General features: G+C 36.7%; 1 protein-coding gene across 1 annotated transcript in view; it reads left to right on the top strand.

Annotated features, from left to right (window-relative positions):
• The window catches only part of LOC130230730 (transmembrane protein 131-like), a 62028-nt gene that overhangs the window by 30566 nt on the left and 4442 nt on the right, over window positions 1-27020 (top strand). Inside the window, 36 exon segments of the mRNA XM_056459885.1 lie at window positions 2850-2966; window positions 3064-3186; window positions 3280-3360; window positions 3450-3600; window positions 3679-3735; window positions 3838-3899; window positions 6309-6417; window positions 6687-6795; window positions 6873-7026; window positions 7390-7560; window positions 7699-7809; window positions 7919-8053; window positions 11217-11321; window positions 11774-11860; window positions 12214-12366; window positions 13167-13242; window positions 13336-13450; window positions 13543-13684; window positions 13864-13975; window positions 15815-15885; window positions 16070-16221; window positions 16312-16454; window positions 19750-19868; window positions 19870-19934; window positions 20369-20450; window positions 20453-20556; window positions 21012-21167; window positions 21280-21653; window positions 21656-21733; window positions 23991-24041; window positions 24044-24150; window positions 24152-24196; window positions 24275-24411; window positions 26370-26485; window positions 26577-26732; window positions 26834-26990. Coding sequence (XP_056315860.1) covers window positions 2850-2966; window positions 3064-3186; window positions 3280-3360; window positions 3450-3600; window positions 3679-3735; window positions 3838-3899; window positions 6309-6417; window positions 6687-6795; window positions 6873-7026; window positions 7390-7560; window positions 7699-7809; window positions 7919-8053; window positions 11217-11321; window positions 11774-11860; window positions 12214-12366; window positions 13167-13242; window positions 13336-13450; window positions 13543-13684; window positions 13864-13975; window positions 15815-15885; window positions 16070-16221; window positions 16312-16454; window positions 19750-19868; window positions 19870-19934; window positions 20369-20450; window positions 20453-20556; window positions 21012-21167; window positions 21280-21653; window positions 21656-21733; window positions 23991-24041; window positions 24044-24150; window positions 24152-24196; window positions 24275-24411; window positions 26370-26485; window positions 26577-26732; window positions 26834-26990 — 4283 coding nt within the window.

A 27020-nucleotide genomic window follows, 5' to 3' on the forward strand; every position in this document is an offset into this window, starting at 1 on the left:
AGTATGCTTTTATTTGATTTGTAATTTTACGTTTAAATCAGTTTGCTTATTTGAAGTTTTTTAAAGAATTTTTTTCCAATGGAGTCTTTTATTCTGCGTTAATTTAATAAAATGACCAAAACTAACTATTTGTCCAAAACTATTCATCAAAGATACATTACCATTTCTCAAAAAACTCAAGTTTCACTGTTCTTAAGCAATTGAACTGTTTTTCGCATCGATAATATGGTTTTTACTTGAGCGTATTAAATGATTTTTATGAGCCATGACATGACACTGAAGACTAGAGTGATGGCTGCTGTTTATTTTTTATTGTACACTTTTACATTTCCTAAACTTCCACCTAGCAAAGGTTTCTTTTTACAAAGAAAAGTCCAAGGTGTGACCCTCAAAGACAGTTGTGCCTTCCTGTTCAAAGCAAGCACAAAAGAGCAGACAAAATGTTCTTTTAGTTTGTGTGCCAGCTGCTGGATGTGTGTGGTAAATACCACATTGTCTCGTGTGGCACTGGACTTGACAGAAATAACCAACCAAGCTCACTCCACAGCTCATCTGATCAAGATCTTAGTGGTGAAAAAAAAAGCGTTAAGTCAGTCATTGACCATCAACCTTGCACACATTTATGCCGGTGAAACAGCAGGACGTTGGCCTCGCTGAAACTTCTAATTAAAGCTTTTAGAGTGCGTGTCCTCACACTTCAGGCGGTTATAAATTAAACACAACCCACCTGTTCCTGACACCTGCATAAATCAGTTCCTCTTTGCCCTTGCTAATGGCCACACAGGCTCCAAATCAGCAGTGTGCTTGTGGGTACTCAATATTTTGTGTATGATTGAAATTGGGTGATGCTAAATCCATGTTAATTTACTGCGGTTAACGGTGGATGAAAATGCTTGTGGTGACATTGGGTTTTGTGTCCAGAAAACAAACAAACTAAAATGTTTGTGTAGAAGCGAGTAATGTACAAGCTGTGAGTCAGAAGTCTGGAATAATTGAATATTATCAGTTTTTTTTTTTTTATAGAAGTCTCTTGTTCTCACAAAGGCTACATTTATTTGGCGAATGATATTGTGACGATTTAACATAATAGCTTTTTTCTATTTGAATATACTTAGGGATAATTTATTTAATCATGGGAAGGATATTTTCAGCCACTGTTCCAGTCTTTAGGGTCACTTCAGAAATCATTAAACTATTAGATTTTATGTTCAAGAAACATTTCGTGTGTTATGAATAGTTTATTAAAAATAATTAGTTAAATATTTTCAAGTGACAATAACAATACTTATAATGCTATGAACAGTGTAGTTTTTAACTGTCATGTAATATTAAAGAAATGCCTGGATCATAATGTGTCAATACAAAGCACCATAATTTATGGAATGATTATTGCTAAGAGTGTCATTCTAAAACTGTGGAAATCAGATTCTGTTCCTCAATTTAAGACATGGTTAACTTATCTTACTAAAATATTGCACATGGAAAGAGTCCATTATGGAATTATTGATAATCTTGCTAAGTTTTACAATATATGGCAACCATTTCTTGATCACCTGGACCAATATAATGTGGATTCTGATGCTTCAAATGCTCACTGCCCCTATTGACTGTCTCATTGTATTTTCATTGAAACCATTTATATGCCCTAATTTATTTTTAATAATATTTTTTTTCTTTAATTATTATTTTTTTTATTATCTATTTTTCTTTATTTTAATTATTATAACCATTATTTTCTTTGTATTATAATGCTTATTCCTTGTATTTTTTATTGTTGCGTTCTTTGGTAATTATTGGAAAATGTAAAAACTTGTTAAAAAAAAAGAAAAAAAAAGAAATGCGGAGCGGAATCTGCATGACTTTTATTCTGGTCTTTAAAATTTTCAACACTAATTATAACCATTATTAATAATTCAGCACCTTTAATAATTGAGCACTGTCACATGTTAGAATAATTTCTTAAAGTTCATATGACACTGAAGACTGGAATGATGGTTTGTAAAAGTTCTTTGTTGCAAGTTATTCAAAGTTTTACACCAAGTTTTTGCTGTATTCTTGATTAATTAAATCTATCCTTGGTGAGTAGATAAGACTTTTTAAATTTTTTGTAAATCATTTAAAATATGAATTATTATAGTTTTTTGACTTACCTATTTTTAACTAAGTAATTTGTCATATTTTTATAAAAATTATTTAATATATTTTTTTTGTACTGTGTAAAGCTTAATATTTAAAATGTTTTTAATATATGCCTTGCGTCTCCATTGGAAATAACAAACTTGCGTACCAAAAAATGTGTTATGTAAATGGCCCCTAATATATAGTTTTGGCCATTTGTTAGGCTTTTTAAATGAATGCACAATGTTTATTTCCATTTAATATTTCTAGAGTTTTTAAAAGCTCAATAACAATTTCGCTTTTGCGTGATCCAGTCTTATGATCTGAACAAAAACTGAAGTTTGAATGGAAACTTAAATCCAATTTCTGATAGCAGATAGTTCTTATTGAAAGGCAGAAATGCAGAAAGAAATGTGCTTAATGCTGGAAGAACCTGAGGTCTTTCAAGGTTTTTAATCATCAAAATAGTATCCGTTTCATTTGAAATTGTGAGTAGAGTGACTAAACTAGGGTCACCAAATAAACCATTTGGCTGACCCCTAATGGGTGTCTCGATCCCTAAGTTGTTAACCATGGTTTTATATTGTGTGTTTGTTTTTTTTAATTAATTTTTTTTGTATTTATTTTTGGGCTTTATCAATACAAACTAACATATCTTAATTGGTATATTGTGTATGTAGCATTGCATGCAGCCTTGCATAGATCTAACACATTCCATCATTTATCCACAGATAATTCCACCTGGAGGCAACACCTCATTTGATGTGGTGTTTCTAGCTAGAGTAGTAGGGAATGTAGAAAATACCTTATTTATTAACACATCGCATCATGGAGTGTTTACATACCAGGTACATTCCACACACTCAAAAGTATTCTATACTGTACCTGTAAATGCAGTGATCTCATGGTTTTTGGTCAGAGGATTTGACTGTTACTTGATTTCAGGTGTTTGGTGTGGGCATCCCCAATCCCTATAGACTCAGGCCCTTTGTAGGGGCTAGAGTTCCAGTAAATAGCAGCTTCTCACCACTCATAAGCATCTTCAACCCGCACAGTGAACCACTGCAGGTACGCAAAAACCGCTCAGTGTTGTGCTATTAAATCATCTTTTCTTTTACTAATTCTTCTACTTATTTAAAACTGATGTTTTTATGGATTCAGGTTGTAGAGATGTACACCAGTGGAGGAGACCTACATTTAGAGCTGCCTACTGGACAGCAGGGTGGCACCAAAAAATTATGGGTGAGCAGAACTTTTTATTCACACTCCACTGTGCTCATTACTGTAAAACACTGGCTTCATTCTCATGTGCTGAATTTCCTTGATTATAGGAGATCGCTCCTTTTGAGACGAAGGGTGTGATGAGAGCTAGCTTCTCCTCTCGAGACGCTGACAACCACACAGCTTTCATCAGAATAAAAACAAATGCGTCCAACGAGGACGAGTTTATCATCCTCCCCGTGGAGGTTGAAGTCACCACAGGTCAGTTGAGATCACTCCTTTGATGCCGTCTTTTAAATGTTATTATAAAACTGATTCATTTGTTTTGTGTCTTTCTAGCACCTGGAATATACTCCTCCACAGAGATGCTGGACTTTGGTACACTTCGATCACAAGGTTTGCCTTCTCCACTGCATTTAATGGCTGTAAATAGTTAGAAACTGTTTGCCAGGATACTTCAACTGTTTTAAAAAATTCTAACAACTTCCATTTTTACAGATCGACCAAAACAACTGAATTTGCATCTGTTAAATTCAGGAGCAAAAGATGTTTCGATCATGGTAAGTTGTTTGGCTTAAGATTGGAACACCCCAAGCTGATCCCAAAGAACTAGCGGCAAACAAACTGATTGTGTTGTCAAAGTTGCATGTGAGCACACCAAACAGACAACAGGCGACTGAAATGAGAATGTACATTCTGCGCCTGTTTAAGAGGATGTATCTTTCCATATTCGCAGGTGTCCGTAACCCCTTTCAGACATACGCTTATTAAAAAGGGCTCACGTGTGAACAGGCCCTTTTTGTAAATACCGGTAAATTCGTTCAGGTAATGTTCTGGAAAGAGAAGTTGTAACATTAGCGGTGGTTTGCTGGAATGCTGCTCTGTGTGAACGCTGAAGAAAAATTCATGTTTAGAACAAGCTGACATAAGATGTCTACTCCAGTCAATCAGAGCATTCAGACGCATTCACATCTGCGCTGCTTGTAAAAAAAAATAAAAGCTTCTTTTCTAGACACATTTTGCTGCTAGTTGGAGGTCAGATAATGGTTCTTTGTTCATTATTAATGTGGAAAAAAAATTATCAATTAAATTCTTATGAAAAGCTGCTGTAAGTTTACCTGCAAACCCTGCGTTCAGCAGCATTGCGCTCGTGTATGTGGAGTGCTTCAGTGTGTGCTAGCACACAAACAAATGTTCATCTCAACATGCGAAAGTGTTCCTCCATATGTTTACAGTGAAGTTGTTCACAATACTTATCCATCCACAGAACATGTAATGTAGTCAAATGTGTAAACATTTAGCTGCGGTTCTGCCCTTGGATGTATTTGGGACAAAAGCAGCTAAAGCTTTAAATAAGTGAAACCATCAACAAAAAAGCCTGATAGAGGCCGTTTCTGGTTAATGATGTCAGAATTTACTGGTATTTTTGAATGGATGTGTGAATGGTCTTTTCCGGAATAATTCCGGAACGTCCTTGCTTGTGTGAACAGCACTTTTTTTGAATCTACTGGTAAAGTCGTTCCAGAAATTTTCTGGATATTTACCGGTATCACTCTGTGAAAGGGGGAAGTATCTGTATTGTTCTACAATAGAAAACAAAAACTAGTGCTGCACACATACAAACCACAAATCAGCATTTATGTGCCATTTCCAGAGTATTTCTCGCTCACCACAGAGGGGTATACCTGTGCAAATGTGTCTGAGAATCTGGCATTTTTGAGATTTAAGAAATGTGACAAAATGTCAGCCAGCGGCTTTGTGTTCCCTTATGACTTTTGCTTAATTTTGTCACTTTGGTTTGTGTTCTCGTTCTCTGATTGGCTTTTACCAACGCTAATGCTTATTCTACATGCTGAATCAGGAAAACTCCCTTCAACATGAGCTCGATGAGTCAACGTGTTGAACACACACACACACACACACACACACACACACACACACAAAAAAACCTAGCCAAACAAATGCTCTGTCCCGGGCTTTACATGGCTATTTCTACACTGTAGTTCAATAGTTACAGTTTGCTTGGATTCTTAAGATGAAGTTAAATCTTTAGCTCGCCAAGCTGTGCTTATCTGATTTAGAAATACACTATACATTATATAAGGATTCATAAATAATTGGACGTTGAATTATTAGAAAATAATGCTGAGGTGATGCTAACATGATAGCAAGCGGAGTAGCTGTTACACCTCAAGTGTGCATTATTTTCTAATCATTTAATGGACTGGAGTCCATTATTTTGCTTTTACCATGATTAAGTCACCTAAGGAAACTGTTCAGATGTTGTATTTAAAGACATTTCTTTGGTTTTCGTCCTCAAACTGCTGTAGTGTGTGTTGTACTTAAGCCTTCAGTTATTGTTTGTTATGATTTCTTTTGATTTTTGACAGTTGTAGGCTGTAAAATTACGGAAATCATTCAATGAAGTGATATCATACTATAATGCAGTAAAGACCTGTCTGCAGCTACTCTATCTGTTCTGTTGCCTGGAAATAATTGCAAACTGTATTATGATCATCAGCCAATCATGATGACACATTTAACAGACTGTAATATACAATTTAACTAATTATTATAGAAATATTTGCCTCAAGACCCATTGGTTTTTGACCCCGGTCTTGATTTATATAATCAATTTGCAATTGGTTCAATACAAGAGATTGGTCTGTGAATACCAATTGACTCACGGGATGTGATTATCTGCTGATACCATCTGTGGCCACCCAGAGCAACCATAAATATGCAGATTCAGAAAACCATATAATATACTGTCTAGGCATTTAAGAAGCTTTTCATTATTCCATTGTTGGAAATCAAAAACTTTCTCAAGATTATTTGACAGAATGTTCAAAACATCACCGTTTGTTTGAAATCTAAATCTTTTGTAATGTGTTGTTGCTGTCATTTGGTGCCTCCTTGGAAAAAAGTAAATATTAATGTTAACGCTCTTAATGTGTTTTGCGTTGCAGAGTGTTAGGCCAACTCCATCAAACGAAGCTGTCACAGTTGAGTTCAAGCCAATTACGCTAAAAGCTGGAGAGAGCCGATATACCAAAGTTGCAAGTATTAGTTTTGATGGTGAGTACTACTTTTTCTTTTTGGATGGCATCACCTTTAACCTTTGCATTGATTAACCTCTTATCCCCCCTGAAAATAATACCAGTCAGTATATCAGTAAAACTTTTATCAATATGTCAGCAGGCTTAGAATGATTTTAAGGTAGACAATGCATGTATTTGATTTGTGCAAATGATAAAATCAAGGTCTTTTATTACAGTGTTTCCAATTTTTAAACATTGATCAAATTGTTTACAGACAAAATGTTCATGATATTTGTTGTTTTTCAGCTTCAAAAGCAAGAAGATCAGACCAGTTTTCTGGAAAGATCACAGTGAAGGCAAAAGAGAAAAGCTACTCAAAACTTGAAATCCCTTACCAGGCTGAGGTTTTAGAAGGGTAAGTAGTCGGTTCACCAGCAATATGTTTAGGGTTTTGTTACTAGTTTACATTGTGTTTATCCTCATCATTTTCAGGTACCTGGGCTTCGACCACACAGCCACCCTGTTCCACATTAGAGACAGTCCTGTAGATCCAGTGGACAGACCCATCTACCTCACCAATACCTTCAACTTTGCCATACGCATTCACAATGTGTCACTTCCTGAAGAAGCCAAGACTATGTTCAATGTAAGCTATTTTTCGAGCTGCTTTTTAGATTTTTGTCAGCAGAAACCATTTTAATGTTAAACTTAGATAGTTTTTGTGACTTTGAATTTATGCTTCATCCATTTAGGCGAGTGTTTTTCATGCAATTATGCACCAAATAAGTGAATTTTAGCAGTACTGTGGTGCTCTTTGTGGTTTTACCAATGATTGTGAGGAAGTTTTATAAATATTTATCATTTTAAATTCTGTACCTGTTGTACAACCTATATTGTACTCTTGTTTGTGAAATGTTCAATTAATTGTTGTGTTTTGACAAAAAAAGTAGTTAAAGAAATAGAGATATTGTTTATTTTTGTAATTGTTTTGTTGTGTTTTTTTTTACAGGTGCATAATTTCAGCACTCCAGTACTCATCCCTCCCCATGAGTCCCGCTACATTTTCTCTCTTCTTTTTCGACCAGTACGACCCTCCATCCACATCGACAGCAACATCCTCCTCATCACCAATGCTTCTAAATTTCACTTGCCGGTTCGGGCCTACACAGGCTTCTTGGAGGTAATTTAGGACAAGCCAAAGTGTGACAAACTGTCATTAATGTAATCTAAATTGGAGGTTCAAACTTTGTAAATGAATGTTTTTTTGCTGTAATTTCAGACGTAAACTCACAATTTGTCTTTCTCTCTTACTCAACAGCCGGTTGTTCTTCCTCCCTGTCTTCAAGAGCACATCTTAGACTTTGGTGTTCTTAGTGCCACAGACACCAGCAGTTTGGTGTTTGTTGTGGTCAACAGCAATCCAATTGAGGTACAAGGTCATCACGTTCAGTACATTGTGTGACATGTTGATGTTTGGATAAAAGCAGAAATGTCAATATGGCTTTTTCTCTATGAATACATGTTCTCTGTCCTTACAGTTAGAAATAAAGTCATGGCTGGTGACAGGAGACAGTCTGTCCATGGAATTGCTTAACACAGAAAGAGGGAACAGAAGTATAGCACTAAGCAGAATTCAAGAGCTGCAGAACACATCAGCTGCCCAATACAAAACTGTAAGTGTGCAGTCTACCTCTCTATTACCAAAACATGAGATTAAATGCATTTCAGACTCCCTTTCTGTTCAACTTGAGTCAAGATAAAAACAATCACAATATGTAGACACTCTATTGGCCTTATTCTGCGATGTGGAAGTGTTCTCATTTTTGCGATTGTCTTAGAATTTCTGATTCAGTTGCCTGTGGGAGAAATGAAAACAGTCTAACAACTTGCTCTACAAACAAGTGTGTTCATGTCTATACACAAACCATTACAATAATATAATAAGAAAACATCAATTTGCAACATCAACCAGCAGAGCGAGCAGTTTTGAATGTCTGAAAATTAATAAAAGTGAATGAGACCGGAAGTCTTAAGCCAAAAAGATTACAATGGCTGCAGCTACTCGTATGTAAAGAATAAGGACAATTTGGCAACTGAAAATTAATGCGCATTTTAAAGGCTAAAAACTTTGTATGTATGTGTGCGGTTAAAAAACGTGATTGCAGAAATCTGTGCTAGTTGCTGTAATAATAATAATAATAATAATAATAATAATGATTCTTTACATTCCTTACACTTTTCTGGACACTCAAAGTGCTTTACACATTTTTGGGTGGAATCTCCTCATCCACCACCAGTGTGCAGCATCCACCTGGATGACATGACTGCAAAAATATTGTGCCAGACCGCACACCAGCCTATTGGTAGAGAGGAAATGGAAAGATGAAGCCAATTATGATTTGGGGATGGTTAAGAAGCTATGATGGACTGAGGCCAGCGGACAAATTTGGTCAGTGCTCACTGAGCGGTATAGAGTCCTGGTACTGGGGCGTTAGGACCCACACAGACCGCAGGTTGATTGCCTCCTGCTGGTCTCACTAACACCATTTCCAACAGCAAACTAGCTTTCCCATGTGGTCTCCCATCCTGGGGTGCGTTTCCGAAAACCATCGTTAACCAACAAAGGTCGCAAGTTCTGTCGTTACAAGCATAGTTTGTTGATTTGCCGTTTCCCAAATCCGTCGCTCCAACGAACATTCGCAAACTGCGTCGCAAACTTGAGCACTCGCAACCACACGTCTGGAGCTGTCGTTAGAAACATAGGTCCTGGCTGTGTTCTATTCCCAGGTATCCCCCCTATGCCCTTTTAATTTAGAACATTCTAACATTCAAAGTTAGAATTATTAAAATTAAAAAAGCATTAACGTCATCTCCCTAAGTTGTAATTTGCTTTCAAACTATTTTTACAGTTCAGTTTTAGCGATCTTCATGTTTACAATTATGCTCCCTTAGCAGTGCACTTTGAAAACATTGATGTAATTTTGAACACAACCTCATGACGAAAGCTATAAGTGACCTATTAATTAAAAACGGAATTTATGTTACGTCTCCAAAGCTTATGAAAACAAAAAGCATAGCATACATTAATTCTTTTAATTTATAGTAGGTCATTTTTTATTAAGTATCTGTACTGTATATGACATGGGCCTGCTGGTTAGAACTGCTGTGGTTTACAAGTGTCAAATTGTAAAAGTAGACTTTTCAAAAAAAATTTTATAAATAAACAATACCTACTTAATAATAATAATCATTATTATTATTATTATTATTAAATTATGATTTTTTCATTTCTAATACATAATAACAAAAATAATAATAATTATCATCATCATCATGATCATCATTAGTATTATTAATATTATTATTAAATTAGGAATTTTTGATTTCCTAATATAATAAATTTTTTAATAATAAATAGCCTCATAATTTAATTATTCATATGATTTATATATGATATTAGAATACGTGTTAGCTTTTGTAAGTGATTTGCTTTAGAATAGGATGTCATATTCTCAATAATATTTGTGAAGGAAACACAGGCTCTGTATGTGGCATTTACGTATATTTCAGTTAATATGGAAAGCGAGTGCATGTTTTTAGCTAACATCTAATATAAATCTAATTTTGGATTAAATGTGTGTTTTTGTAAAACAATATAATTTACACAAAGAAATGTTGAGTTTCTTCTCTAAAGAAGTAGTTCCTCTGCCCTGTTTAGAGCGTCATTATGGGCGTTTTACGTTATAACTAACATGGTTCAAGCAATAGATTTGCGACAGAGAAACTATGCATTTTGGGAAACACTCGTCACTACATGGTTCTTTCCCCAAACGATGCATCGTGCTATGATAGTTCAGCCATGAGTTATGTCGTTGTTTGGGAAACGCACCACTGGTACTGACTGGGCACACCCTGATTAGCTTCAGTGGGCGACCATGTGAGAGTTGCAGAGAGCTAACTATACTACTGCTACTATTACAAGTGCTGTTATAAAATAAGTTGTGTTTACATTTATTCTATGAACAATAATTAGTTAGTTAGTTAATTAGTTTTTTGGTTAGTTAGTTGGTTTGTTTGTTCATTTAAATGCCAGCCAATAAATAAACTTACCACTTAAAATTGCACGCTTTCACTAAACTTTGATAAACATTTTATGTACCATCTCTGCCCAAACAGTTGTAAGTGTTTTATCTCTTGTGGCCTTTATTTATGTAGGTGAAAAAACTGATTTGAAAGATTGAAAGAGAGATTGGAAAAATAACTGATAACCAAAGGAAGCCATACATGGCTATCTCAGTGTCTGTGTGTGTGTGCAGGCAGTCATATAACTTCCGGTGGAATCTTTGCATGTCCGCACTCGTGAAAATTGCAGAAGTGTCGCAAGATTTGTGGTTTAGAATGTCTGCAAGCTCAAAAGTTATTTTGAATGATTTTCTGTCTTTTTTCAGAAAATAGTGAAACCTACTTCACAGAGAAAAGTTAGAGTATTGTCTTTCACATACATTGTTACAGTTTAGAGAAGGTTATTGTAATTTAAACAGATTATTCTAAATTGTGAAATTTAGTGGACCCACAAAGACAAACAAAAACAACAAACATAAAAATACAAACAAACGTGCTTGCATCCATCTGTTGAGAGGAATTGAGAGGAAAGTTGACATTTCCTGGAAGAGGATTCATTGCATATTCCTTGTAATGTTTTTCATATTTTAAATGTAAATGTGTACCTCAGGTCAGGATGGGTTTGTTCGTGTTGTTGCAATCCAGTATGCTTGTGCATTTGTTTAGGAAAAGCAGGTGTTCATAGCTCTGTATTGCATATCTGTTTCTTCACAGGTCATTTTAGCCTCAGGTTATTATGCAGCGTTTAAAGTCACTTTGGTGGCTAAAGCTCTAGAGGGAGTTTATGATGGAGCCGTACACATTACAACAGATTATGAGGTATGTTTGTCATCCAAATATTTTGTCTCTTACTACTTTTTCCAACAAAATTATCTTGCCGAAACCGCTGCTAGGGTTAATGTTGATATAATAAGTCGTCTGAATGTCATTTTCCTCATTTGATTATGACTCTGAGGATGAAAATTAGATTGTAAAACTATTCTCAGTGCATCTTTTCCTCAAATTTCTGTATTTAAAACAATTAAATTGAAATGACCACTTAAAACTGTGTTGTTTGTGAACAAAAATAAGCAGCACACAATATAAGACAAAATGCCAGTTATTGACACTTGTGGTTCTTAGTTTGAGACCAGCAGAAATCAGGTGGTATAACTTCAGTAACATTTCAGATTATACTCCTGCTACAAGTCTGGCATTGTATAAAATATAAAAGTGAATAATGTTTTTAATATATGCTTTTTAAATCTTCAGTTTATTTGTGTCTGTTTCAGATATTGACAATCCCTGTTAAGGCTCTTATTGCAGTAGGAACATTAGGCTGTTCCCCCAAACATATCATTCTTCCCGATTCATTCCCGGTAAGTTTGCAAAAACAAAGATCATGTTTTTTTTTTTAAGGTTTTTTTATTTTAATCATGATAGCTCATATGTACAGTTTTTTTTTTTTTTTTTTTTTTTTTTTTTTTTTTTTTTTTTTGAGATCTCAACATCATAAAGATACTTCTGTTGTTCATGTAATGTGAGGATGTGATTCATTCCTGCTTTTACCCCCAGGCACTGTTTGAACACCACTCCCTGTGTCCAGTGCCATGCGCTAACATGACCTGCTTTGCAAACCACTTTTATTTTTGAGCGACAAGAGACCATTCATTAGCTTTCAGACCTTTTCACAGTGGTTTTCATGTTTTTACTCTTGTTTTTTTGTACGCAGGGAAAAGTAGTCCACCAAGGGTTGAGTATACAGAGCTCATTCTCACAGAAAGTAAGGCTTCAGCAGATTCGCTCTCTCACAGAGGATGTCCGGTTTCAGTACAAACGAGTTCGCAATAATAAAGTGGAGTTGGAACCCAGGCGAAAGTCCAAGGTGCCAGGCCATGTTACAGCAATATAACACTATAGTAAATACGCCCAGATTTAAAGGCACATTGTTATCTAAAAACCACTAGAATAGTGTTATATGTTTAGCTGACTTCTGTACTTGCATTATCCCAAATGTTTCAAAGAATTTTTAAATCCTGAGAAATAAGCCATTTTTACATAGTGATTCAGACTGTGCCCAGTTTTGCCATGCTTATGATGTCACACATCCCTGATTAAGTTTGGTTTTATAGAAAACAGAGATTCTTTAAAATGTTGCAGACTTCAAAGAACAGCTTTATAACAGACAGAATAACAACAAATAACATTCAACAGCGCTACTACTTACCTGAGTGATCCTCACCTAAAGCAGTGGCATAATAAAAGCTCTGCTGTTTTCGTTTCATGTCATGCTCTCATTAGTAGTTGCTTCTTGTTTCACTTTGACAGATTTCAGCATTACTCTGCTTCATACTACCATGATAAGGTTTTGAATAAGTTTATTAATTTATAGATTAGTTTTGAATACTTCAGCTCATCCATGAACAGGATTTCTACAGGAGTCCTGTAGGATGCAATGAAGACCACAACTCCCACACTTTGGGTGTTTTTGGTCAATTGGCGATTCCACACTCAGTCATGGCGTAATCAAACTACACCTTGTTTGTTGTAAAATATATATATTCTAGTGGCTAAAATGACATATTGTGCCTTTAAATGCAACTGCACAGCTACAATAATACAATGTAGACTGGTTTTTATTAGTATTTTTGTAATTGACGCTTGTTTTTTTTACTTCTTTTCCAGATAGCGAACATTTATTTTGATGCCAGCTTGCAGTGTGGCGATCACTGTTATGTGGGATTACCATTTGTATTAAAATGTACGCTGCCTTTCTGCATTTTTTTTTTCTTGGACAAGTTGTTTTAGTAATTGTTAAATAATTTTGTGTGTGTGTGTTTTTTTTTTTCTTCAGCGGAGTCTAGACCTCATGGTATGGTGATGCAGGAGGACATGTGGGACGCTGATGTAGATCTCCACCAGCGGCTGCTAAAAAGATGGCGAGAGCTCAAGGAGCAATCAGGCCATGAGTAAGTCTGATGGATATCGCTTTAATCCAGGCTGAGATAAACACACACCGTTGCATGTATTGTATCTTTATGCGGTTCTCGTGTATGTGAAGGGTCGAAGCTTTCTTTGAAGTGGACACAGATCTTCAGAAAAATGTGCAGGCCAAGATTTCAGCGAAGCTTAAATGGCCCTCGCTGCTCAACTCAACTCTACAACAGATCCATTTTCCTCTCACAAACACAAACAGCTCATCTGTGAGTATATACACATAATTCACTGCCCTTTGTGTTTTCTTTTGCCTTAGCTGCCTGTAAGAGTGTTGTATTCTAAAGAATGCCCTAAAAGCAGAGTGTAACACATTTGATCATGTTTAAATCTACGGTGAGGTTTTCACTCCAGTAAAATACATTGACCTGAACTTTTGTGTTTCAAGGAGGAAGAAGTGATTCTAGAAAACTCAGCTGATGTTCCAGTCTACGTTCAGGTTCTTCCTCTGGCTTTATACCCCAATCCCTCAGTGTTCACAGGCAAACTTGCTGACAGGTAAAACTTTCCACTTTCTTTCAGGAATGTTATAGCTTATAGTTTTTTATAAATGTAGTGTGTATACATTGTAGAAATTATTTTGTATAAATAAAATAAATATAGTTTGAGATCATTTAAAATTAATAAACATTTTATTAAATTAAAGTATAACTGCTAGTTGCCATAGAAAACGTATTTTTCTTTAACTTAACTTCCAAAGATGTGCTATATGAAATGTTCTGAAATTAATACAAATAAATAGAGTGGAGGAACTATGACATCAATTTGTATGCAAAAACCTGGAAGCAAGTTAGCAGTTCCGGTTTCCTCGTCCCAAAGTCAATGGGTTTTTTCAATGAGATTTTTGTTCAGTTGCTTAAATAAGGTTCGCGGTTACCACAAAGATGCTTTCATGTTTTATTTCATGACATGAAACACATCAGTTACATTTTAAAATGTTACGTTTCTTTAAAAAGACAGTTGTTATCAAGTTGTTAAATGGGACTACAGGCAATGTTGGAGACATTATACGTCATCGAACTGAACTGATTTGGAACATATCTTGCTTGTGTTGGGCGTTTAGATTTGTCTGTTAAGTATTTTCATAAATGGTGTTTTATAGTTTGTAGTATTTTTCTAATTGGGAATTCATATTGTTTGTAGATGATGCCTTCACTTGTAGAGACCATCGACAGATTCATTTGTTGATCATTTATTTTAATAAAACTATTTTATGAAGACACTGCTTTCTAGTGCAGCCTGTCTCTGCTGCTTTTCGATGTACTTCTGTAAAAAAAAAAAGAATATTGAATGTTGTTCTCTATCCGTAATGGTACTTGCAGGCAAATGGTAGACTAGTCTCTAATGCCTCATTTCTGTCCTCTATTCATCTACCACTAAGGTAAGCGGGCTGTATGCACACGCGAGATAGACTTATTTAAATATGTCTTATGATAATACTATGTAGGCACATTTGCTAATACTCATTTTAAAACTTTTACAACAACCGTAAAGCAAAACTAATGTATTTCCCACGTAAAAACAATCCAAAATACATGTAGGTCTATATACAGATGTGTTTATTGCGTATTTGTGTTTGTTTATAATATATAGCGTGAATATAATATAATAAACTAAGAGATTAAATCTGTGTCATGGACCATATTTCTAAAAAAAAAACTTGAAAAGTTGTCGGAAGCAGGGTGGTCTTGATGTAACAAGCAGGGCACTGACTTCCGTTTATAGCCTAATGTTAGCCTTTCAGTTTATGCATTTGCATTTAAGACCCAAAAGTGATAATTTATATAACCATGTGGGAATTATCAGGTTGGACAAAACGTGTTAGTGTACTGAGCTGTGTCTGAACACAGAGCTTATTATTTGCCATCTTTGAAAAGCCTATGGAAAAATTCTATAGAGTTTTTATAGAGTGAACCAGTTTTATGTGATGTCATAGTTCCTTTAGATATAAAAAAAGAAACAAAATATAAACAATAATATAGTTCACAACATTATCACAAATTAACTTTAAGTTGAAAACAGAAAACTTAAAACTTTTTAACTATAATCTTTTGAAGTATTAACAACACTGGGAATGTTCCCTGTCTGTCCTGCTAAAGTGCACCCCAGTCACCCAAATTGATAAAATGGTTTATTCTTTCCAAACAGAGCAATTCAAGTCATCTGGTGAAAATGTCTGTATTTTTCCATATCCCAATATGCATGACAAAGAAACGAAATATCACCACTTTAATACATATAAAATATATGTATTTGAATATTTTTATTTTTTAAATATTGTGGAGCCCTGCTACTGATTTCCTCATCTAACACTTTTTATTTATGTATTTTTTTTAAGGTTCCTCTTGGAAAGTTATCAAACATCAACCTGGACACAAATACACTGGAATTCCTGGTCCAGAAAAATCATGTACGTCCTAATAAAGAACTTGTTGGGACAACACAGCAGCATTGTATTCTGTGATTAAATTAGTTTAATTGAATTCTTTTACTCTCCAAAATTCTTCATGATATCCAACCATAAAGAAATGCTGCAGAGTGGTTGTGGTGTTTCTCTATGCTGCTAAAGGTTTCTGTTTTTGTTTGTTTGTTAGTCTTCAGTGATGAAGAGTTCTACAGGTTTTGTTGAAGGATCGACACGGCCCTATGTATATAACATGCTCCTTATGCCCGGGGAGGTGAAATCCTTTAATGTGAGGTTCAGACCCACCACCAATCACAGTGTCTCTTCTCTGCTAGTCGTCAGGTGAGCTTAGTGAGCCAAAAAAATGCTGAAAAAAAAACAACAACATGTAAGTTAATTTTGTTAAAATAATGTAATGTTATGTTTGCAAAGGAACAACTTGACGATCGTAGACTTGATCATGGTTCATGGTCAGGGCACCACAGAGAGTCTGAGATTGGCCGGTAAAGCCCCAGGTCTCGGCAGCTCTCTGAGGTTTAAACTTACTGAGTCATTCCTTAAAGACTGTTCAGAAGGTGAGTGAGAAATCAAAATAAATCAATGGTTTACATTAGGGTCATGGAATATCATGTAATTTTTGTCAGTTCAAGACATTGATTTTTCCAAGTTAGGAAAGATCAAGGATTTTTGTTTCTATTTATCAAAATGTAATTTTCTATACAATGTATTTTATCGCAATCATTGATTATTGTTATAGTTTCATGGCTGTTTTAAATAGTTAGGTTCTCTTTCAGCTACATTTTATTCTTTTCTCGCGTTAACTGTCAATCATTCACATAAGTCAAATGTAGTCACCAAACTGTACTTGTTAATTGAGGCTAACAGGTTGGGATAATAGATTTTGGGGGTTTTGGCTTAAAAATAACTACTTGGAAGACTGGGGACTCTATTTTAAAGAGCCCATATTATGGTTTTGAAAATGCCCTTCCATGTAGTGTGTAACACAGCTCTAAGTGAAGTGAAATATCCAGCTAAGGCTTAAATCTGTAAGAGTACAGTGTTTAAAACTATTGATTCATCTATAAAAGAGTCGACTCATAGTGCTTCAAACGAGTCGTCTTGATAACGAGTCATTAGGTGTTTCGCGATGACGCAGCCACGAAACACAAGCCTCGCCAGTAGTTACGCGCGCAAACCAGGGAGATTTGAAACCTGCGGCCCCGCCCACTAACACAGAAAAAACACTAGACACACACACACAGACGCCGCCGGTCGAATGAAGTCACGCTGTGCTCAGATGGATAATATTGACAGTCTCTACCCAAAGATGAGTTGTGAACTGTGAAGAGTCAGTGGTTGAGGTTTATTCACTAGTGTAAGTAAGTGCGATTAAAATTGTTGCCTCGTTTAACTTGCAAATTATGTATTTATTGTGTTTTGTTACTTGTTAACCTGGTACAGTACACGCGGTTACTCCTTTATATTCTCTTATCACATGTAAGCCACGTTAAAAACGCGACGCGTGCCGCTTTGTTTACGGATTTAACGTTAAATGCTTTTGTGAGCTCGCGTTCCACTTCCGTTTGTCGTTGCTATGGCGATCGTAAGCTAGGAGACAGGAGACTCGCGTCGCTTTCCCTAATTCTTCTGAGGGGCGTTGTGTGTTGTGTGTGTGTGTGTGGTGTGTGTGTGTGTGTGTGTGTGTGTGTGTGTGTGAGAGAGAGAGAGAGAGAGAGAAAGAGACTCGCGTCGCTTTCCCTAGTTTTTCTGAGGAGCGTTGTGTGTGTGGTGTGTGTGTGTGTGTGTGTGCGCGTGTGTGCGTGTGTGTGTGTGCGTGTGTGTGTGTGCGTGTGTGTGTGTGTGTGTGAGAGAGAGAGAGAGAGAGAGAGAGAGAGAGAGAGAGAGAGAGAGACTCGCGTCGCTTTCCCTAGTTCTTCTGAGGAGCGTTGTGTGTGTGTGTGAGGGAGAGGGAGAGGCTAGGAGACTCGCGTCGATCTCCCCAGTTCTTCTAAGGAGGGTTTTGTGTGTGTGTGAAAAAAGCCTTACACTATGAAGCGCGTGTGCACTGTGACTACTTTTATATAGTTGATTACCAGCTGGGCATTTCACTCTGTTTCGTGCTAAAGCCTGTCACTGTCGACCAATCACAGCAGGCTGTCATCGGTCCAATCAGCGCAGATTAGCTTCGCGCTGAGGAGGGGGTTGGGAACAAATGAATCACTGAACGATTCATATGGGAGTCGTTGGGATAATTAGGTAAAAATAAATGCAGATTATAAGACCATAAAAGTGTTTTATGACCTTGCATGCATATTAGACTGTTGTTGGAGACCCTTACAACCTAAATATGACCCTATTTCATGTATAATATGGGCTCTTTAACATTCTAGGCGCAAAGTCTAAAGCACATGGCATAAAAGCATTAAGGGCATGACCGAATCCACTTTTGATATGTTAAGGACGGAAAAAATACGCTCTGCGACCCGGCGCATGGTCTGACAGGGTTGTGCTTATTCTCTTGATGAGCTATGGATGTGTTTTGAGTATACAGCATTAAACCAATTGGTTTATCATCATGCATTTGCTATTTACATGGCGAATTTTGTAAGTGGAAAACTGAACGCTTCACTGCCGAGAAAATGGACCATCTGCAGCACAAGAATAAATAATTAGAGCCTCCTGCATTTACCCTCTTTACTTTCTCTTTACTTTACTCCTTAACTTTCATGGAGTAAGCAAACTGTGAAAACTCACTCCACTGATGACATTCATTAGCCTACATATTTAATTTCATTTGATAAGCGCAAAGATTTGTTTCAAAAACTATTTCTAAATTCAGTTCTAATTTCCAGCAAGCAAATAAATGAACAATAATAACGAAGTGTGGTCAAAAAACTGAGTTATATCCAAACACACCTCCTATGCTTATGCCCAATATAGTGATGCAGACGTCTCCAAAACCGACAGGTGGACCAATCTAAACGTGTTTTTATTAAAACAAATATAAATATGCATATAATAAATAATACTGCTAATAATAATAACATTATACAATTGCAAATTGTTATGAATAAACTGAAAAAAAAACAGCAGTGGAAGTAGTGTTTTTAATATTTATGTAGAATTTTTTTTTGGAACATTTTAATCCTTTTTTTTTTCATATGTAAAGATTTTTGTGTATTGCTGTACATTGTGTGTCTTAAGCAATGTGTAAGCGTTTGGACTCGCATAGGTGCACAACCAACGTGCTCTGTGCTGGACTTTAGACCAGCTTTAAGTTGGTCAGTGGCGCAGTCTATTTAAGTTCCTCAACGTGCACAGTGCACCTTAAAGCCTTATTTCTAGACCGGCACACCCATGAGTCCACAAAGTGGCGCAAATGGTGAAATGTTGCACAAAATGTAAAAATTACGGTTGCGCTGGTCTAAAAAAAGCAACAAATCGCGTCAAACACGTCTTGCTGCTTATTGCACTGGGTGTATGATAATGCCATGGGTGTTAAAGTAGATGACAGAAAAACTAAACATAAACATTTGTAAAACTACTTTTAAGCTATCAAATATGGGGAAGGGAGCAGTTCACCGCAGTACCTGATTTTTTTCAGAATTTGAGATAAATTATCCATTGTTGCTCAGAGTTTATAGTCCTGCAAAATAACAATCAAGCTTAAACCATTCAATATTATGCATAGCACAAAAAGCAGTTTGCTTTTCCATAGATTTTTTTGGTCAGGGAAGAGTCATTGAAGTTGATATTTGGCTTAGAGTGGGGGGAACCCTGTTAATTGGTACCAAATGGTTTGCGATTCTGTCCATTTCTTTTTACACACTTGTGCTATAAATGAATGTGTATCTTTCTCAATTATCCCAGTTAAAGCCAAGGAACCAAACTTCACGCTTCGAAGGACTTTCAGGCTGGAGAACACAGGCCTGCTTCCAATTCACATTCGATCTGTGGAGATCAGTGGCAATGCATGTGAGGGTTATGGCCTTCAAAGTTCTCAACTGTGAAGAATTTGCACTCAAACCAAACACTTCGAAAGACCTCATCGTACTGTGAGTGGTTTCACAGTGACTTTTTAACCGTATATGTTATATTAGCCCCTAATCTTGTTTAAAGTGACTGTTCAACTAACAATGAAAATTCTACAAGCATGTACTCACTCTTTGCTTGTTTCAAACCTTTGAGTTTTCTTTATCGGGTTAACACAAAATAAATTTTTTAGAAAATGTTGAAAACTTATAACCATTGACTTCAATAATATAGTTTTTCCTACTCTGGAAGTCAGTGGTTACAGATTTTCAGCTTTCTTCAAGATATCTACTTATGTCTAGTGAGTAAATGTTTGTTTTTAGATGAACTATCCCTTTAAATATAATTTAGAACTATATAGCATTTGTGTTTTATTGCATTTTATGCCTTACTAGCTTATCATGAATAAACTTGGAGACAGATGATATACTCTCTTCCATCTTGTGTTTTAATACAGGTTTACACCAGATTTCACATCATCCAGAGTAATCCGCGAGCTGAAGTTGGTGACTGCTGGGGGCTCAGTGTTTGCCTTTGTCGCTTAACGCCTCATTTGCCATATCACATGCTGGCAGTGTGTGCTGAGATGCTTCCCCGACCCAACTGGGAGCTTGAGCTCTACATCATCGTCTCCCTCGTTATGAGGTCTGATAGAAAATGTCTCGACCCTTGTAACATAAACATTACAAACGCTGCAAATTATTTTATTAGCTAACATTAACAAAGATGCGTTAATAATGCAACAAAGGAATTGCTTATTGCTGGATAATGATGTTTAATAAATGTTAGTAAATGTTGATGACTTGAGGATGCATAAATGTTGACATTTTTAATTTTTGGGTGAACTATCCCTAACATTAACTGAATTTTATTTCAAAATGTTACTAAAAAAAAAATCTTGCTGAGCTCAAACTCTTGATAATGTATTTGAATTGTTTAGGCCTAGATTACATTTGTCAGGTCATGCGTTCTGTTTTTATTTTATTACTTTGATCTTTTTCATTCACATTGTGTTCATTTTTTATTGTTGGATTATGTGTCTGTAGCTGTGTGTGATGAAATGATATTTAAATATTAACTAATATTTAATATTTGTCCAGCTCCATGTTCCTGCTGGTCATCGCTACTGCCTATCTGGAAGCCCAGGGAATATGGGAGCCTTTCAAACGACGGCTGTCTGTGGAATCCAACTCTCCCATGGAGACTGGAAAACCATTTGATCTCAGGGAAATTGTACGAATTCAAAGTGATCCTAAGTGAGTGAAGATCATCTATAAACTTGATAAATGAACCAATGTTTTTATTTCTGCTTTACTTGGGACCATCTTTTATGAGGCATTTTACAAACGTGCATTTAATCTTTTCCAGCTTGAATGACTTTGCTGACTCAAACCAGAACTCGATGAGAGGAATGTACGGGTCAAGCGTTGGTGGGCGGGCTGGGGGTCGGCAAGGTGGCTCACACTCCAGTTCCAACAGCAACGGTGTTCTGCCAGACAGCAAGCCCAGATCTGGCTCGGGCCGCTCTGGATCTATGCAATCCTCTTCCACCTTTCCACTCAATAAAGATAATGGTCCAGGACTCAACCAGGTGACTAACCGAAAAGCCCGAAGTTCTAAACAGCAGCAGCAGGGCTCAGGCCTTTTGGAGGACCTGCCAAGTTCAGGACCCTCACAATCTAACAGCACAAGGACCAACAGTACAGAAGATCAGGATTATAATCGACTCCTGGTAGCCATGGATAAGACCTGGACAGGCCTGAGTCTCCTGCCATTAATGTGTCTTCAGAACACAATTCACAACAGTCTTCACAAATCAAAGGTAATAAATGAGAACAGACACAAAATAGATTAAAGCTCGGAACACACCAAGCTGATGGCAAAGAACTAGCAGTGATAAAAACTGTGTTGTTGCCTTAAGGCTCATTTATGCTTGACGCGTTCGCTAGTTTGCCTAAGTGAACTCGGCGTCTGTGACATCATCGCAGTGTTTGCGGAGGTTCGCTTTGAGTGTGCGTGACATGATTACAGCTGGCGCAGCACACAATTTTTTTTTTGAGACTCAAGCGAACAGTTCGCAAGGTACTGCATTTCATTTGAGTGGAATATGAATCACTTTGAAGAGATTTTGTCTGAAGCAGGTTCGCCTGTACAGACATCTTTATGATCCATCCATGCGTGATCTTAGGGAAAACCAGATGACCAATAATTCTTGGCTAGAAGTTGCAACAACCGTGATAAAGGAGGAAAGTTTTTGTTTAAAAGTTTAGAAAAACTTGAGGGATAAGTTTGTTGAAACCAAAAAGAGAGGCCATGGCATAAATGGAGACCCGGGTGGTTTTAATAAACAATTACAGAACATGTTTTTCCACCATTTATAGGTTTTACATGGATGTATATATTATAATTTTGAAATTAAAACAATTTAATAGTTACAAAACTAAAATGAAGTAACAGGTTATTTTGTTTGTTTGTTTGATAACTGGAAAAGAATATTTGTACCTATCGGTTTACAATATACTGATGGCCTATTTTTCCAGGCTTTATTGGTGATAATGGTCCGTTGGACCGTGTTGCCTATTTAGCAAATAAGAAGAGGACACAAACTAGCCAAACGGTAATGTGTGAACTGTGGAGTGGGCTAAATAAAAAAACATCTGTATTTTTTAGTAAATGCACTTTTTTGCTTTTATTCTTTCCATAATATGAAAATATATATTTCTAGAGCAACCCGTGTTCTGTTGTCATTAATATTTTAATAGACTGTTCTACCTATTAAGAGTTTGAGATATGAACAAAAGCAAGTTTCCTTTAACCGCCCAGTCATTTTAAAGAAAATCACAATGGTGACCGCGCTAAGTATAAAGGCCTCGTCTGTTTCGTGAGGTGTACGTGCAGTCAACAGAGGCCTGTGACGCCAGTGCCAGTCAAAAGTATAAATCAGCCTTTATATGGACCACGTCTGGTCCTATCTGAGCCAAAATGCTGCATGTGCGCACACCGAATGGATGACAGCCCACATAAACACACCTGCGTGAGAGGATCTTTCCACCTCGCAGGTGGCGTTATTTTGTTTTGTCATTCCAAAAGAGAACCCAGAACTAATGCTGCACACATACAGACCATGAACAAGCTGTGTATCAAATATGTCTGATAATTCATATTGTTTCCAAATATTTTAGAAATGCAACGAAATGACAGCTGGCTGCAGCGCGTTTCCTCTTGACTTGCTTTTTTTGCTTAGTTTCGTCACTTGAGTTTTTGTTCTCGTGTTCTGATTTGTTGCTGAACAGCCAATCAGAGAGCTCTTTCACCAACAGCTGATACCGATTCTACATGCTGAATAACTCTGTGCGACATTAGCCTGACGAGAGGCTACATGTGGAACACGACACATAAACTAGCTTGATAGATGCTCACCAACATACTAAGGCCTTGAGCACACCGAACACACTTTTTGTGCCTTTTTTATTAATGGTCGTGAACATTTTGAGTGCTCGCATTTAACCACCTACTGTGCCTTGCGTTTTTGACTACGCACAGTGTCCTCACAGTTGGAAAAAGTTAAATTTTAAGTGGAAAAAGCGTTATGTTAGTTACCGCTTTTTCATTCTTCAATCAAATGAAAGCAGGGTCAGGGTTTCTGTTAAGGTGACAGCAGTGTTTGTGTTGTCAAGACTACTATGGAGACTTAAAGATTGAGAAGAGACTTGTGGTCAGTTTGAGTTATCTGGAGCTGTATGACTTTACAGATCTTGAATATCACAATATTATTAAATATTACAGTTATAACAATATCAACAGGCAGCTCTCGTGCACATTACACTGCTGATTCAGTTGTTGCCTTGTGACATAAAAAGTGCACTGCAAAAAAAAAAAAAAAAGCATTGTAGTGTGCCTTGCATTCTCCAAACGTAAAGCGTTTTTGGGGGTATCGGCCCTTAACGCTTCCCTACCACTAACCATTGGCTTGGTGTGTCCTTGGGCCGTTACCATTCAACTTACTGTACCGGGTTGTTTTTTATTCTCCAGAGGAGAGTGCAATTTGCTAAGTGTATATGTTAATTTCTGTTTCTCAGTGCTTGAATCAAAAGGGAAGAATGAAACAAAAGTGAAGAATAAAACTAAAGCGCTAAGAAGAAAGAGGAGAAAGAAAGGAAAACAAAGGGAAGACTCAAGGGGATGGATTTTAAAGAGCCCTTGGCAGACAATGATGACAGCTCCTCTACTACTACAGAGGACCTCTAACCCTGATGTGGAGGCTAATATTAAAGATGGTACATGTGTGAGACATGCTCACCCCACAAAAGCTAACCCTACTTTTTAAATTTGCTCTTTGATTAAAATTTGTCTTCTCATTCAGGAGCCAGTGAAGGTGAAAGGAAAAACTGTGGCAATAGACAATGGAAAAGAAAGAGAAGAAATTACTCCCTCCCCTACTAAACCAAAAAGTAAGAAACAACCAACAACAAAGAAGGAGAACCCAGTGGAAAAATCCAGGTTTGTTCAAAGCGCCATTAATAAATATTAGGTGTAATGTCTATCAAATGTATGAAGGCCCTGATGTACTTATAACACAGTTATTTTTTATTCCTCACTTCAACTTCACTTCAGTTGTCAACAACCAGCTCTGCACTATAGTTGTGTAGTTCTTCACTCAGACTTGCGTTAATAGAGCCTTAATACCAGTGCTTAATTTGTAAATGGATAATTTCTGGAACAAAACCAGGAAAAAAGTTTATCGTGACCAAAGTCTGCCACACATTTTCAGTTTTACTAATTACTAATCGGTTAATACAAAAAAATCTTTAAAAGTCTTTAATTATTTTGTGCAATATAATGTTATGGGTAAACAATGGGTAAAGAAACAATCAAACAAACATGTAGCTACAAACATAAATCATATGGAACATCAACATCCAGTTTACTAATACCACTGACATTCAGTTCACTAATATGTGCCAAGCGAAAATGACTCACTCGGTCCAATCTTCAAGAAGAGCCCACCTCTTTCATCATGTTTTCTGGCTGACTTGAGATCGCTTTGCTTCTGTGTCCCGCTTTCTTAATCCATTCGCACAGTTTAATTTTCTCAAGATATCTTTTGATCAGGCTCATTATCAGATTTACTTGTGGTTTTAAAAAAATAAATATGCTTGACTGCCTCTGGTATTTTGAAAATACAAATATTATTTATGTAGGCCTCTATGCCATTATTAATTTTCACTGCTCACTGCGTGCAAAACAATAATCACCGACCAATGAGAGTGATTGTAAACGTAAGAAAAGCTTATTTGTCGAAAGTGACTACCTTTATGTAGTCCACACGTAATCCACACAGCTTTGCTTGCTGTTTTTCACTCAGACTTATTTACATTCTCTCTCTCACACACATGCAGGTATTCACCACGCAAAAGTTTATTTTTATCAGGCTGATCAGTTAAAATAAATAACGGAATGCAAAACCCGAATATCTGACATCTCCCGGAACAGGATCCGGCAAGATCTGGCTCAAATTAAGCACTGATTAATACAAATAATATCCTTCAAAGCAGCTTAAGGGTTATACAGGGGGAAGTCAGTATTGTAAAGTTTCTCTGATTCAGGAATTGTAATGATAGTAACAGCTTCTTCACTTTCAAATACTTAGCATCTTTCCAGAGTAAAGCTTCATTCGCACTACCAGCAACTTTGTAGCTGCCTTTCCCCCTTTTGCTGTGATTGAAGTTGCAAGTGGGCATTCTCACCTAGTTTATGATGTTATTACAGCGAATAAGTTTTCTTGCTTAAAAAACATTGTGGAGGTAAAACGCTAAATGTCAATGGAATCTGTACATAAAATGCTTAATTACAAAGCTGAACAAAAAAAGTGTGTACTCTGGCATTGTGGCTATTTATCTGCTGCAAATGCTGGTCTGTGTGCAGAAGCTGAGAGAGGATCACATGAACTCTAATCATGCTTGTTCTAGCTGTCGTGCAGGTTGTTGAAAGATTATCAAATTGCTAAAATCTGGTCACCAACAGTCTGAAAGCAAAAAAAAAGAAATTGGAAAGATTCCCAAGTCGAAGAAGATGAAGCACTGAATCAAACCTTCCTAATATATTCTTAGAACTATATAAGTATATCAGGACCTTTAGAATTAGGGCTGGTTTTCATGCAAGTATTCATTGGGAGCTGCTAAATACTTGGTACACTCACGACTATCATGTAATTTATTTTAGTGGCAGTTAAAGGTGTTTACCAAACTCTAAAGTAACTTGTAAGGCTTTTTTGTTAAAATATCACACCATTTGTTTATTGATTTTACTTAATGTATTGGGACCTTAATAGGAGATTAGATTTTTAAAGAATTTGTTTTGGATTAGCCTTGACACAGATTGACCTTTAGGTTCTCCATTATTCTTATTCTTCACATATGTCTATCTTAAATTAATGTAATTGTCTTGTTTCTACACAGTTCTTTAGAGCTCCCCTATGTCACACCACTGGAAAAACAGGACAAGCGCAAGAACTTCAAAACACTTGCCAGTACAGGAATTCCTGGAGTATCCAAACCACGAGCTTTGAGCAAATGTAGGTGGTCTGATTTCAGCTTTTACATCAGATTTTTGAGTCTTAATAAACTTTTAAAATGATAACTACTGTGTTTTACTGTCTACCCAAGTAGTCAATGCAAAGATGGGTGATGACCGGCCATCTCCACTTGGAAAGTTTGTGTCTAATGGCTCCATGCCAGAGTTGGGTCATAGCAGTGGATCAGAAGGAGAAAAAGAATCTCCTCCGCCAGAATGGGATGTTCCTCTCAACAAAACTGGCAACCGTAAGTCATGAGGCTGAAGTTTTAACCTGAACTCCATTATTAGTTTGTAATTTGATGTACTCTTATCTCAGGATTTAAATATTTGTGTTGCATGTCATCAGAAGCAGACAGTCTCCAGCAGATATCTATGCAGACCATGCATGCAGACCCCTTCCTGAAGGGACCAAGTTCAGTCATCAACAGAACCTGTTCCCCACCTCCAACCTCCCCCAGCCTGGTGCCTCGTGGAAGCTACAGCAGCATGATGCACCCCAGCGGGTAAATTCAACAACCCTATTTTTATGAGAG

Source organism: Danio aesculapii, chromosome 6, assembly GCF_903798145.1.
Source record: "Danio aesculapii chromosome 6, fDanAes4.1, whole genome shotgun sequence".
NCBI classification, from domain to species: Eukaryota; Metazoa; Chordata; class Actinopteri; order Cypriniformes; family Danionidae; genus Danio; species Danio aesculapii.